This window comes from Eurypyga helias, unplaced genomic scaffold (assembly GCF_000690775.1).
Source record: "Eurypyga helias isolate BGI_N326 unplaced genomic scaffold, ASM69077v1 scaffold16856, whole genome shotgun sequence".
Taxonomy (NCBI): Eukaryota; Metazoa; Chordata; class Aves; order Eurypygiformes; family Eurypygidae; genus Eurypyga; species Eurypyga helias.
In genome coordinates, this window is record NW_010258693.1 from 2,474 (window position 1) to 14,526 (window position 12,053).

The window sequence follows — 12,053 nt, forward strand, 5'->3', positions numbered from 1 at the left end:
ACGGAAAGAGCCAGCTGTGAAGTGTTATCGCCAAGTTTTTTGGCAGAACACTGGTCCTTAGCATGCCAGTCACAGCCGAGATGGAGCCAACCTGCTGCTAATGCATTATTTACCTCATCTTTATCTCCCTGAAACAGGAGCTCCTGTCTGGAGCGAGCCACATGCCCACTAATCAGCAGAAGGGTTTCTTCCAGCACCGTTGAACCAACCCCTCCCGAACACGGACCCTGTCCGCGCACCCAAGAGCTCTTTACCCAAAACACTCTCACAGCAACGTGCAGGGAACAGTGACGTTTGGGGAAAAGCAACACCCCCACAACCCGCCAGAGCCCACCGAGGGCAAGTTTTAATCGCTTGTTCTCTCATCACAGACTGCTCTCCCCCACAGAAAAATTAAACCTCCACGAGTTTGAATCCAAAATAACTTCTGGAATAAAAGGTGGAAGCATGGGAGGAGAGATAAAGAAACAGCCTAGCCCGTGCCCAAGATGTGAAGCACTTCCCCATGGCGAGGGCAGGGTGTCATGGAGCGTCACACAGCTCGGCGGGAGCAAGGCAGCCGCCCAGGGCATGCGGGAAACTTTCCGCCTCTTCAGCCGCGGCAGGATGGGCCAACAGGAGACAGGGGCATCAGGTGCCCAGTTTACACTGGCTGGGACAGCCTGACGGCCTCCGTGGGAGGGGGGAAGGCACGTTTCCAGCTCCGTTTTATTAGTGCTGGTGCTGAGTGAGTAAGGAAGGTAATTAAGTAGCCTCCATCCGAGAGCCCCGATACCCTCTGAAAAATGAAAGAGCAAGCAGCAAGGCTGTTTGACATCACACAGCACATCTGGCCAGGCTGACCTCAAAGTCAGGGGTTCCCGGGAGGAGAGGGGCTACCACAGACACACGCACAAGGGAAGAGGTTTTAGCAGTACAAGTAAGCAATAAAATTGTCTTTCCCCTGAAAAAATCCATGCCCAAATTCACAGGCATTTAAGACAGACTGCCTTTAGGTGAAGGAAGAAAACAAATCCAGCAGGCATCCCGGATACCACCACCCTCCGCCGCTCCTTGGCCACCCACCCTCTGACGGCATTAGGAGTCAGTCACGTAGGGAGCGAATGCATAAGCTCTCCTAACTTCTCTCTTTTTGTTCCATTTTGCAATGCTGAATTACAACCAAATGACTACACTGAAGTCGAAAGGGAACTACACGGTTTGGCCAAAGAGGAAACAAACCCAGCACTGTATGAGGCAGCGAGACGACAAGGATCCCTACGTGCTGTTGGTTCAAACATGGTGCCGTGGTTTAATTTAACTAAATTAACCAAAACCAGCACACGGACAGGAGCACTACTGCTTAGGAACCCGCTGTAACAGACACAATAGAACCAGGACCAGAGGCCTGTTACAGCTAAGGACAAGAAAAGAAACAGCTGGACACAGGCAGATAATACTCCAGCAGCCTAACAGCTCTGTGCACTGCTGGCGCGCTCAAAACGCATTTCAAACAGCTCAGTAAGTGCTACACAACGTATACGTTTATTACAGTAACACTAGCTGCATCCTCACCTACACCTTCTAAGGCTAACAAGGCCCTGTGTTTTTAAAAGAATGTCTAACTTAGCTGGCAAAGAGGAAAAAAAATCCCAAACTAGGTGCCAGTGTGGCAGCAACGAGACATGATCAGCAGAGACATCGGTGAGAAGTGTGGCCACTGCTCATACCAAGCACATCACGTAGCCTGGCACGTGCTACACGGGGAAGGAGGGAGCTTAAGGTTGCAAAGGGAAAACACGCCGGAAGAAACAGACTGCCCGGCGCACCTACAACAGAGACGTAGCAAGCCGGAGGAGAGGCTCAGAGGTTTTGAAAACCCAGACTAGAGACTGAGAGTCATTTGCAATGCTGGGAATGACGAAAGCTCAAAACCCACACATACCACTGCTGTCCCACTATCCCTTGGCTACAGCTGACGGGATACACCACAGCACGGAAGTGATGACAGCTAGTGATTTCCATGACGATTTGTGAATTCCTACCCCATCCTCTGTAGGCCACGGTTAAGTTAAGGTTCCCCACGTAGATGTAGGTGAATGTCTCAAGAGTCTTAACGAGTTTTGCCTATGTAAAACAAGGGTTTAAACAAAAAGGAAGTACTTTATCCACAGAGCATAAGAAAGGCAGCACTCCCTGCCATCACGTGGGCCAGAAGTCCAGCCACGACTGTTAAACACGATGACAGCATCTCGGACTACAAGGGTAGTACTGTGCAAAGGAAGGATCTCTACTCTTTCATCCCTTTTCCTCTGGCAACTGCTGTGATCACCATTAAAATGGAAACAAACTACCTTGGCTTCTCCTCTGAGAAACAATGGCTGTTGTAACGCGATGCTGGCATGAGACAATCCTCTCCCATGGGCACTCCCCACAGCAAACACAAATGGGAAACTGAAACACACTCGAAACCCGGGGCAGGTCAAAGCAGCTGGCATGAGACAATCCTCTCCCTTGGGCACTCCCCACAGCACAACACAAATGGGAAACTGAAACACAAACTAGGCTGACGCGAGCTGACTCGAAACCCGGGGCAGGTCAAAGCAAACAAGAATTCGTTCACGAGTCCAAGGTTGGCCTTCCAACCGGGACACTCTGACACTGGACTCCAGACCTTACGGCTGTGAAGAATTATTAAACAGCAACATTGCAAACACGTTATAGGCACAGAAATGCCTATTTGCATATCTGAGCAGCCTTTTGTCCTCCCCCCTTTAAACACAAAGCGCTAGATGACTCACCTGTCAGAATAGTCTGGAAAGCTGCTTCCACATTTGTGGAGTCTAAAGCAGACGTCTCGATAAATGACAAACCGTTCTTCTCTGTGTGGACAGAAATACTATAATTAGAGGGGCACGTTATAGGCACAGAAATGCCTATTTGCATATCTGAGCAGCCTTTTGTCCTCCCCCCTTTAAACACAAAGCGCTAGATGACTCACCTGTCAGAATAGTCTGGAAAGCTGCTTCCACATTTGTGGAGTCTAAAGCAGACGTCTCGATAAATGACAAACCGTTCTTCTCTGTGTGGACAGAAATACTATAATTAGAGGGGCGTATCACGTATTGCATCATGTAGCTGTTTCCCACCTGGAAGAACTCCTGTCCCAGATTATAGTAGCAGTGTTCCTGATGAGCACGGGAATCAAAAAAGAGTGTAGGAAGTTGTGGGTCTGTCACCCATACGTGATCTGAAGGCAACACCAGCATTTACACCCCTCCCCAAGCACAGGGATCAGTCCAGTGCTCTGTCACTTCGAGACACATCTTCCCACACCGCTGAAAGTGAGAATTTGATGCACTTTCAAGAATTGTGTGAGGAAGCTTCCTGGGTTTTCTTTCACCTCATCAAGCTTCTCCACCTTCCACCTGCTGGTATGTCACAGCAGGTTATTTAACAGGGCTAGCCTCATCAGGGGAGCGACAGTCCTCTACTCGCAAGCAGGGATTCTCACTGGCCATAAACTCTGCAGCTACAGCAAGTCTCAACCTAAGAAACCCAGGTACACTCCTAGATGAAAGAAATGTGGCCTAAACCAGGCAGGATTTACAGAAACTATAATCATTTTTCACAGATCCTGATTACGTCACAAAAGTCAAAGACATTTTAGCGAAAGTCTGTTCAGCCACGGGCATCTGCACAGGGCTCCAGCTCAGTACAAAGAAGGTCATATACAGGTGCAGAGCTCCCACCAGACAAGAAACTCAACACCTGAAGCCATAGGCACAGTTTCTGCGAGAGAAGCAATGCACAGAGCAAGAGAGTAAGTCTGGTTTAAAATCTTCCTAGTGCCTCTGGCTCATTCTTGAATCCACATCAGCACTCATGTGCTACAAAGCTTCCTTTCTGACTGAATTCAAGAGAGGCAAACACCAGTATGTGACGCTAAGGCACATCACCAGCAGCACTCTCTCCTGCTACCAGCACACTCACACATCTAAAACCAGACAGGCAGATCTCCAGACAGCATTAGCAAGTTATTTTGAGTTCACCAACCTGCAAAAGCTCTGGCCTCATCTGTAGGAACTGCTCTCAGGTGGCGCAAGTCGCTCTTGTTTCCCACCAGCATGATTACAATATTGCTGTCAGCGTGGTCTCTCAGCTCCTTCAGCCATCGCTCCACATTCTCGTAAGTAAGGTGCTTGGCAATGTCGTACACCAGTAATGCCCCTACAGCTCCACGATAGTACCTGCGGGTGTAGAGACACGTCAGAGAACCAGCAAGAAATGCCGTGATTAAAAGTGACAAGTGACTGTGCAATGATGGGAAATAAAGGCAGCGATATAAAAAAACACCCAGAGGCTGGCAACGTAGGACTTGCAGCAGTGAATTAGAGCATCCAGACTTGGGTTATGCCACAGGACCCCCAGAGCAGGTGGTCTGAGGACAGCTTAGAGTCCAGAGGATAAGCCAAACCCCATGCCTGTGGGGAGAACCCTGCATCCCACCGATGAAGCTCTGGAATCCGTGGGGAGCTACTGTCACCTTCAAGCTCTGACCCACTCCTGAGAAGTCTCCCCCACCCATCACTGTGGGTGCAGTATGGGCACAGCCCGTAGTGATAGACAGACTTTAGAATGACTCACTGGATCATAAAAATGACAGCCTGACCTATTCCCTTTCCAAAAGGCCACAGCTGGTCGGCTTTCAGACCAGAGCGGGGCAGAGCAATGCATTCAGAGAGAAACAGGTTGTGTTCTCCCACTCCACAGTTACCTGCAGCTTCACTTAAACCCAGCTTTTGCTATGCCCTTGTTTGCAATTACACAAGCAGAGTGAGCAGTCTTCCCTTACTGCTGCGGCAGGGCTTCTGGGCTTAGGTTACTGCTGTGAAATCTCCGTGAACACAGATATTACTTTATCAATTGTTCCACTTAAACGCAGCTTTTGCTATGCCCTTGTCTGCAATTACACAAGCAAGCAGAGTGAGCAGTCTTCCCTTACTGCTGCGGCAGGGCTTCTGGGCTTAGGTTACTGCTGTGAAATCTCCGTGAACACAGATATTACTTTATCAATTGTTCGCACTGAAATGAGTCTCTCCAAGCCCTTGCATTCCAGGTTTGAAGTGCCTCCAGTTACACATCACGAGCACTGAGAAGTAAATCAGTTTGTACAGGGACACACTATATCAAGTTGCCTGACTGAATAATATTTAAGCTACCTTCCGTCATAGGTTGTGGATATTACACAATATAATATAAACACCCCTCGTGCTTGCAGATTCTGAGGAATCAAAATGCCCAAAATTACCCTCCTCAGCAAAAGTTTCTCTTCAGCCACACAAGGTATCACTTACGCTGATGTTATCGCTCGGTATCGCTCCTGCCCTGCTGTGTCCCATATCTGAGCCTTTATTGTCTTCCCATCCACTTGAATGCTCCTTGTTGCAAACTCTACTCCAATGGTGCTTTTGCTTTCCAAGTTAAACTCATTGCGAGTGAATCGAGACAGGAGGTTACTCTTGCCTACGCCAGAGTCTCCAATAAGTACAACTGCAAGACAAAAATGCCGTGAGAATCAGTTTCCAGAGCTAGACAGTACATTGACAATCACCTGCAAGAAACACGAATTTTCCAGAACGAAGCATGAAGGAAAAGAGTGGCAAAGCCACCACCCTTGTTAGGAGTCAACTGTCCAAGTCAGAGTATTTCTAGAGACCAAGAGCTGCCACGTTCAGCAGCATCCATAACAGACGTTAGACTTGACTATCTCCTTTGCCCAACATGCAAGAACATTCCTTCTCCAGGAAGACTACACATGGCTGTCACTGCAAAAGCTGGGGACAGCTTGGGTGTCATATTCTTGTAACAACACTAGAACTAAAAAACAAAACCCCCACACCATGCAACTGAAACCTGTTTTGCTCAAGCAGCCCAAAACACAGGGCAGGCAGCAGACTCCACCTGCATTTTACACTCTCCATATGTTTGCAGGAGAGAGGTTCCCCACTGGGGAGGAAAAAATTTGTGACTGGGAAAAAGAACTAAACAAAAAAAAAACCACAGCAGACCACCATCACCCTGACGGACAGTTAAAATTATCAGCTGAGCTACAGCACTCTGCCCTTCATCAGCCCGTCACTGCTGACGACACTTCTGGGCACTTCAGGCCAGGGCCTCAAACTGCTCTAAAACGCTGCCAGCGTATCGTGGGGCCTCAGCATCAGAGCCACCATCGACCCCTTCCCTGGCTCAGCCTGACTCATCACCGCAGCAGTGCTAAGCAAACCGACTGGAAGGCTTCGGCTGCGCTTGACAAGATCGACAGAAGGTTTAAAGTCCGGTTCCTAGAGGAAGAGAAGCGTCATGAGGATTTGCTGCAACATCCTGTAATGCTGAGTTGAAAGGTACAAGTTTAACTTAAAACTCCCTACCAAGACGCAGGCCACTGGCTAAAACACATTCACAACCCTGCACCAACAGGGCTCGGGATGATCTTACGGCCTTAACGAAGGTAAGGTACTGAACTGGAAATGGAAGAGGATGAGCAACATCCTTCAGAAGAAAGGCTGATGACTTGAGTTTGGCAGCGAATCAAGGCCAGGCCAAGCAAAAGAGTGAACGCCTAGGTGACAATAAAACGTTGTGGCTGTGCTTGTTTTGAAGAAATCCGTAACTACTTCCTCAGTAACATACATCAGTTAACAGTTAAGACACTAACAGCGTGTTAAATATTCTGTGTGGTGCAACAGAGGAATGATTCCACCAAACACTTCAATCACAAGAGAAACCCCTCGCTGAGTCTTAGCCTAGCAGTGCAAACACTCCCATCTGCTGCTGCACCACACAGCAGCCCCCTGAACACCATCTTCCGCCTCAACAGCGCAAACCAGTTCTGACAAACGGGATTTTTCTGGCTGTAAGGGCAGAGAAGCACCTTTTAAACACCCTCCACAAAATGAAAATTGCAGCAAATGCTAGCTTCAAACATGGCCTTGTGGAGAACACTTCATCAAAACAAACATCTTCCCAGCCTCCCCCGCCAGCTGACTCAGCGTGACGCCGGCCAAGCGACACAAGTTGCATAAAGCACCGAGCAGCTCCCTTAACCACTTCTGTTTCTGAAGATCACAAGTGCAGGTAGGTGGCCAGCACGGACGCTGAGTGCAAATAGCATTCTGCTTTCCTACGTGACAGGTCAGCGCTGCTCGGTGGCAGCTGCCACCAACAGCTTTGCTGGCACAGAAGATGCTAAACCCTAATAAACTTAGCGCAGGGGACAGGCCACCTCGTGTCATCACCACATGGCAAACTGCCACCGCTTTCCTCTTCCACTGGTTAATAAGTTCTTTAGTACTATTTTGGCAGGTTTAGGCCACGGTTGTAGATGACATCATATCTGTAGTCACTGGGACACGCTACAGACAAGTTCCTAGGAGGCAAGTTGTCAACTCCCTTCGCACACTCGGCCCTGCTACCACCCAGTATTTGCTTTGGCAAAGCCCAAAAACACTGGGCAAGGAAAGAAAATGACATGCATAATTTCCTTTTCCCAAGAGGACACATTATATACCTGTTAAATATTCCCCCTCGAACATACTCTCGTCATTCAGTGCGTATTTCAAAGCACAGCTTTAAGTCATTTAACAATAGATGGATCACTTGAATTCCTCTGCCAGGTTTTATTCTCTTCCTTACCTCGTCTGAATCCCATGCTGCTTATGCTCTGAATGGTTTCCAGCACCAGATTAATATGACCCAATTAAAAGGGGAAAATATTAGAATTTCCTCCTTGAAGCCAGCTATTTCCTCCGCTTAACTGGGCCATCGCAGCTCCTCGTGAACACGGACACGAGAACAGCTTGCAATGTCAGCAGGCACCTACGACTCCTCGCACTTTCTGCATTCCTGAAAAAACGCAAACCCAAACCCAGCCACTCAGATTGTATTATTAGTTTGAATTTTGCTTTCCTTATCACTTCACCTCATTTTATTAATTCATACTACACAATGTTACCATGTATTACATTCTTCGCATAGAAACACAGTAGGAATGACCCTGGATGGCCGAGCCCCATTCTAACTCTCCCAGGCAAACAGTTGCTGGGAGGGAAATGACGTTATCTGGTTCCACGTTAAAGCTAATTGTTCCTGCACACACACTTTTATCGGGCTTTTTTTCCAGAAACTCACTCCTAATGGTTAGAAATTGCATTCTAATTTCCAGAAGAAATTAGCGGTCAGCTGATGGTGGTGTTCATGTGCCAGCACCCTCCATTAGCTTATTAGTTTCTTCTCCCAGTGGTGTTTATGCTGGGGTATTTACAGAAAGCAACCACATGGTCTCTCAGCTTTGTTCTACTACCTAAATAAGCCAGTGTTTCCTTATAAACAGACTGTCCATTTCCCCAAACATCTTCCCTACTCAGTTTCCTTTTCACACAGTGTAAAGAACCACACACGTCATTCTAGGGGAGATCTCCCTGTGATGTATGCAGGGACTTCAATATTTCCATCCCTACTAGGCACTCCTTGGGCTGGAATTATCTTCTCCTGACCATATCCCCTCAGTGGCTCAGCCTGTCTGAGGTCTGACCTGAGCGTTCTGGCTTTTAGTCGGCAAGCTGTTACTTTACCCAATTCCTGAGTCCTCAAGGGTAAACCGAAATCCCACTCCATTTGGAGGACTGCAGTCCTCACCAGCACGCAGCCCTCCCAGCGCTGCACTCCGACTCCCTCCTGTACCACCCAGCCTCGCGCCATCAGCAAAATACTGGACTACATCAGCACGGGAAGGAGGGACGCCTGGAAGAAACATTTAAGCAAGTTCAGCTTTAAATCACTGCGTTTGACTACCTTGTCTAAGACACACACTGAAGTCCACGCTACTGTATAAATTCCACTGTGTAATTCCAGCTTTATTTCTGCAGAAGACCAAGATAAGAATTCAATTTCCGAAGTTGCATGAAAAGCAATTTAGAAAACTACATCAAGAAAGTATTAATAATCTTTTCACCAACATTCCCGCTCACTCACCCAATTTTTATTTCTCTTAAACCTCTTAGTTGAGATTTTTAAAAAAATGCTTTATCTCATTAAATGTTATAGACAACCTAATCAGGTTCAAAATAAACAGTCCGGCACCACTAACTTGTGCTGTCTATGGTAAAAGTGACAACGAGCTGCATATCCAGAATTTAAAACAAGTACACCAGCACTAAGGGATCACAGCGTCTGAAAACTCACCTCTTATAGCAGGGCTCAAGGCAGAAATACATAAATAAAAAGCCTGGACACCTCTTCATGACGCCCAGGACCTGATGATGAACACCTCTTCCTCCCCACACGATCGTGTCTTGCATCTGTCTCCCTCCTCACCTGAGCCCTGTTTTATTCACCCATTTTCTGTCACAATGAGACCTGGCATCTCAAAGGCACTTTCGGGTAGGGGTTGTTCGTTACCTGCACGCACAACACGTGAGGCAGAGCTGCACCTCCAAACGCCCCGGCAGTGAAACGGCTAAGCCGGCAGGTTTATTGTAGCCCAAAAGTGCTTCCACATCTAGTGCCGGGCTTGCTACCACTCTAAAAAACAACAGGTGTCATGCAATCACTTTTCCCTAATCTAAACAAAGCACACAAGGAAACAATGTGTTTTCTAAACCCCAAACCCACAGGTTTGTTCAATTTCAGAGCATTTCCTCAATATCAAAGGGAAAAGTTGGAGAAATGAACAAGATGCAAAGTAGGAAGCAGCTAGTGGAAATGGGTTTTCCTAATGATAAGCTGAATGTCACACCAAGTCAGGCCCATGATCAGAAATGAGAAGTCTGACCCCAAATCCAGAGTTCCAGATGGTCAAGGTGCAGACGTAACCCCCTCAAACTCGGTCCATTTAAAACACAGAAGACATCTTCGACAAGTGATGGTTACTTTGAGAACTATTCATTACTGCGAGCACACTGCTTTCATCGGAGCAAAATGCTCCTGTGTTTAAGCCAGGCTAAGTTATTTAATAATTAAATCTTTATACCACTATCACCTTTTCCTCTCATTAAAATTAGAGCAAGATTTCTACAAACTGGTGTCAACTAAACCCAAAAAGTGTGGAAGAAGACAATGATGTGTAGCTGGACAAGAAGAATTCACCAGAAATTGTCTTTTTACAAGCTAGGCTTAGGCTTTAGCACATGCTGAACTGTTGCAACAGTCAGGAGAGGGGTATTTTGTAACAGGTTGTGATTTAATGGCCTGGCAGCACAGGTGGGCTCGGCTTACACCCCCCAGCAGTCAGGCAGATTGTGACATACAGCTCTGGCCAAGAGGACAAAGCCAGCAGTCTCTCATCAACAGAACCGTGGCAGTTTAACTCGAGAGCAGTAAAAGACAGCTAGACCAGAGAACATTACCCCACTATTTCAAACCAAGTCAAACTCTGAACTCGGTCCCACCCACCTACCGTGTCCCTTCAAGTTCATAAACCCACAAGAACAGTTCTACTGGATTAAGTGTCCTTACGGACCAACACCCAGCCTGACAGTCAAGAGCTGATGTCAGAAACATGGTGTGTAGCAGAACAAACAGGCTAATCTTGGTCCTAGCAAGCCCTTGCGTCTTCTAACAAGTAATGCCTTCAGACTTGCCACGGCAACCATAGCACCGAAACGCCCCAACAGACGTTCTTCCTCCTCTGTAAACTTGTGCAGACTTTCAAACCCATTTAGAGTATTTATGGCAATGCACCACTCCAGAATTTGCATATGCATTCTGTGAGACTTTATGTCCTCTAGTCTTTGCCTGCTGCTCAACAAAAGCAGCACTAGATACCCAGAGACATTACCACAAACAGTACTTTCCCTATTTGCCCGTATCCCTCGCTGGTTTAGTTTTGACTAAGTTGTACATGCCTGCAGTATAAGGATGTGAAGCCACCGGGTCTCTCTTCTGATCCGTGTCATGCCCTTCTCCATCTTGTTACTCCCACAACATCCCTTTCAGAACGGGTATGCCCGTCCTGCCCACATTTCCCCTCAATCCCCAAGATCCTCACGTCTCAGATTCAAACATCAGCTACATTTCCCCTCAATCCCCAAGATGCTCACGTCTCAGATTCAAACATCAGCCTCATGTTCCCCCCGAGTTCTCATTTCTTTTTTCCAAGAGTTTTTACCTACCTCTTGCCTTTTCGACCAGTGCCTGGTAACAAGACATTCACTCTAGACCTATTCACAATCATTTCAAGATCATTCCAGAGTGCTGACAGCTTGTTTAGAACCGCCATCACCTTTAGGAAGTTACAGAAGTTTCCACGATTCCTATTCCTCTGCGTTTGTTATTTCAGCTGCCACATTAATCCCAGTTATGTGACACTGCATCAACTTCCCGCAGCCTCCCTGAGCTCTGCAAAACCTGAATCGCTCATCTTCACGTCACCATTTTCACAGCGTTCCCTGCACTCCCAACAGCTCCTGTAAACTAGTCTAAACAGAAAACGCTTTAGGACGGGCAAGCAATTAAACTAGCTTTGAACTTTTCTGTATAACTGGATCCCAGCTTAAATTATTTCCCAATTACATACGGAAGCAGGTCTAGGTCCTCTCCCAACAAACCCTGCACCAGTGATACTCCCAGGCCTTCACAGTGAAAACACTAATTATAAGCATACTGGCAGAACTGTATGAACAAGTAAAAGCAATCAACAGTTTTGATAACTTGTACACAAAAATACCTAAAATAGGATTGCTTGGTGCAGTTAAACTAGTTGGCAAGGCCCCCCCAAGGCCAATGCTGCAAGCTGAGATAGGAAACCCTCCTTGGTACTTCCCAATTTGATTTTAATAGCAGTACAGCGACTGATTCCTAGTCAGAAATAACACCATTTCCCACACGGCAATTAGATAAAACGGGCAACAAATAAAACTGTAGTTCCTCGAGGTAATTACAGGAGCTTAAGGGTAGAGATAAAGGTTTTCCTTTACCCAAGTTTCACAATGAGAAGCACTGGGCCTCTCACCATTACAACATAACAAGCAATACTCTAAATCCTAAAACCAAATTTAAAATAACATGCCACA

At 47.0% G+C, this 12,053-nt stretch overlaps 1 protein-coding gene across 1 annotated transcript; it reads right to left on the minus strand.

Annotated features, from left to right (window-relative positions):
• Positions 1–2,780: 2,780 nt before the first annotated feature.
• Positions 2,781–5,533, minus strand: LOC104504586 (ras-related protein Rab-11A-like; the record flags this gene model as incomplete). Its single annotated transcript, XM_010154453.1, has 4 exons — positions 2,781–2,878; positions 2,962–3,061; positions 4,036–4,229; positions 5,337–5,533. Coding segments are annotated over 4 exons (589 nt in total), but the record flags the coding sequence as incomplete, so codon positions are not given.
• Positions 5,534–12,053: the final 6,520 nt, after the last annotated feature.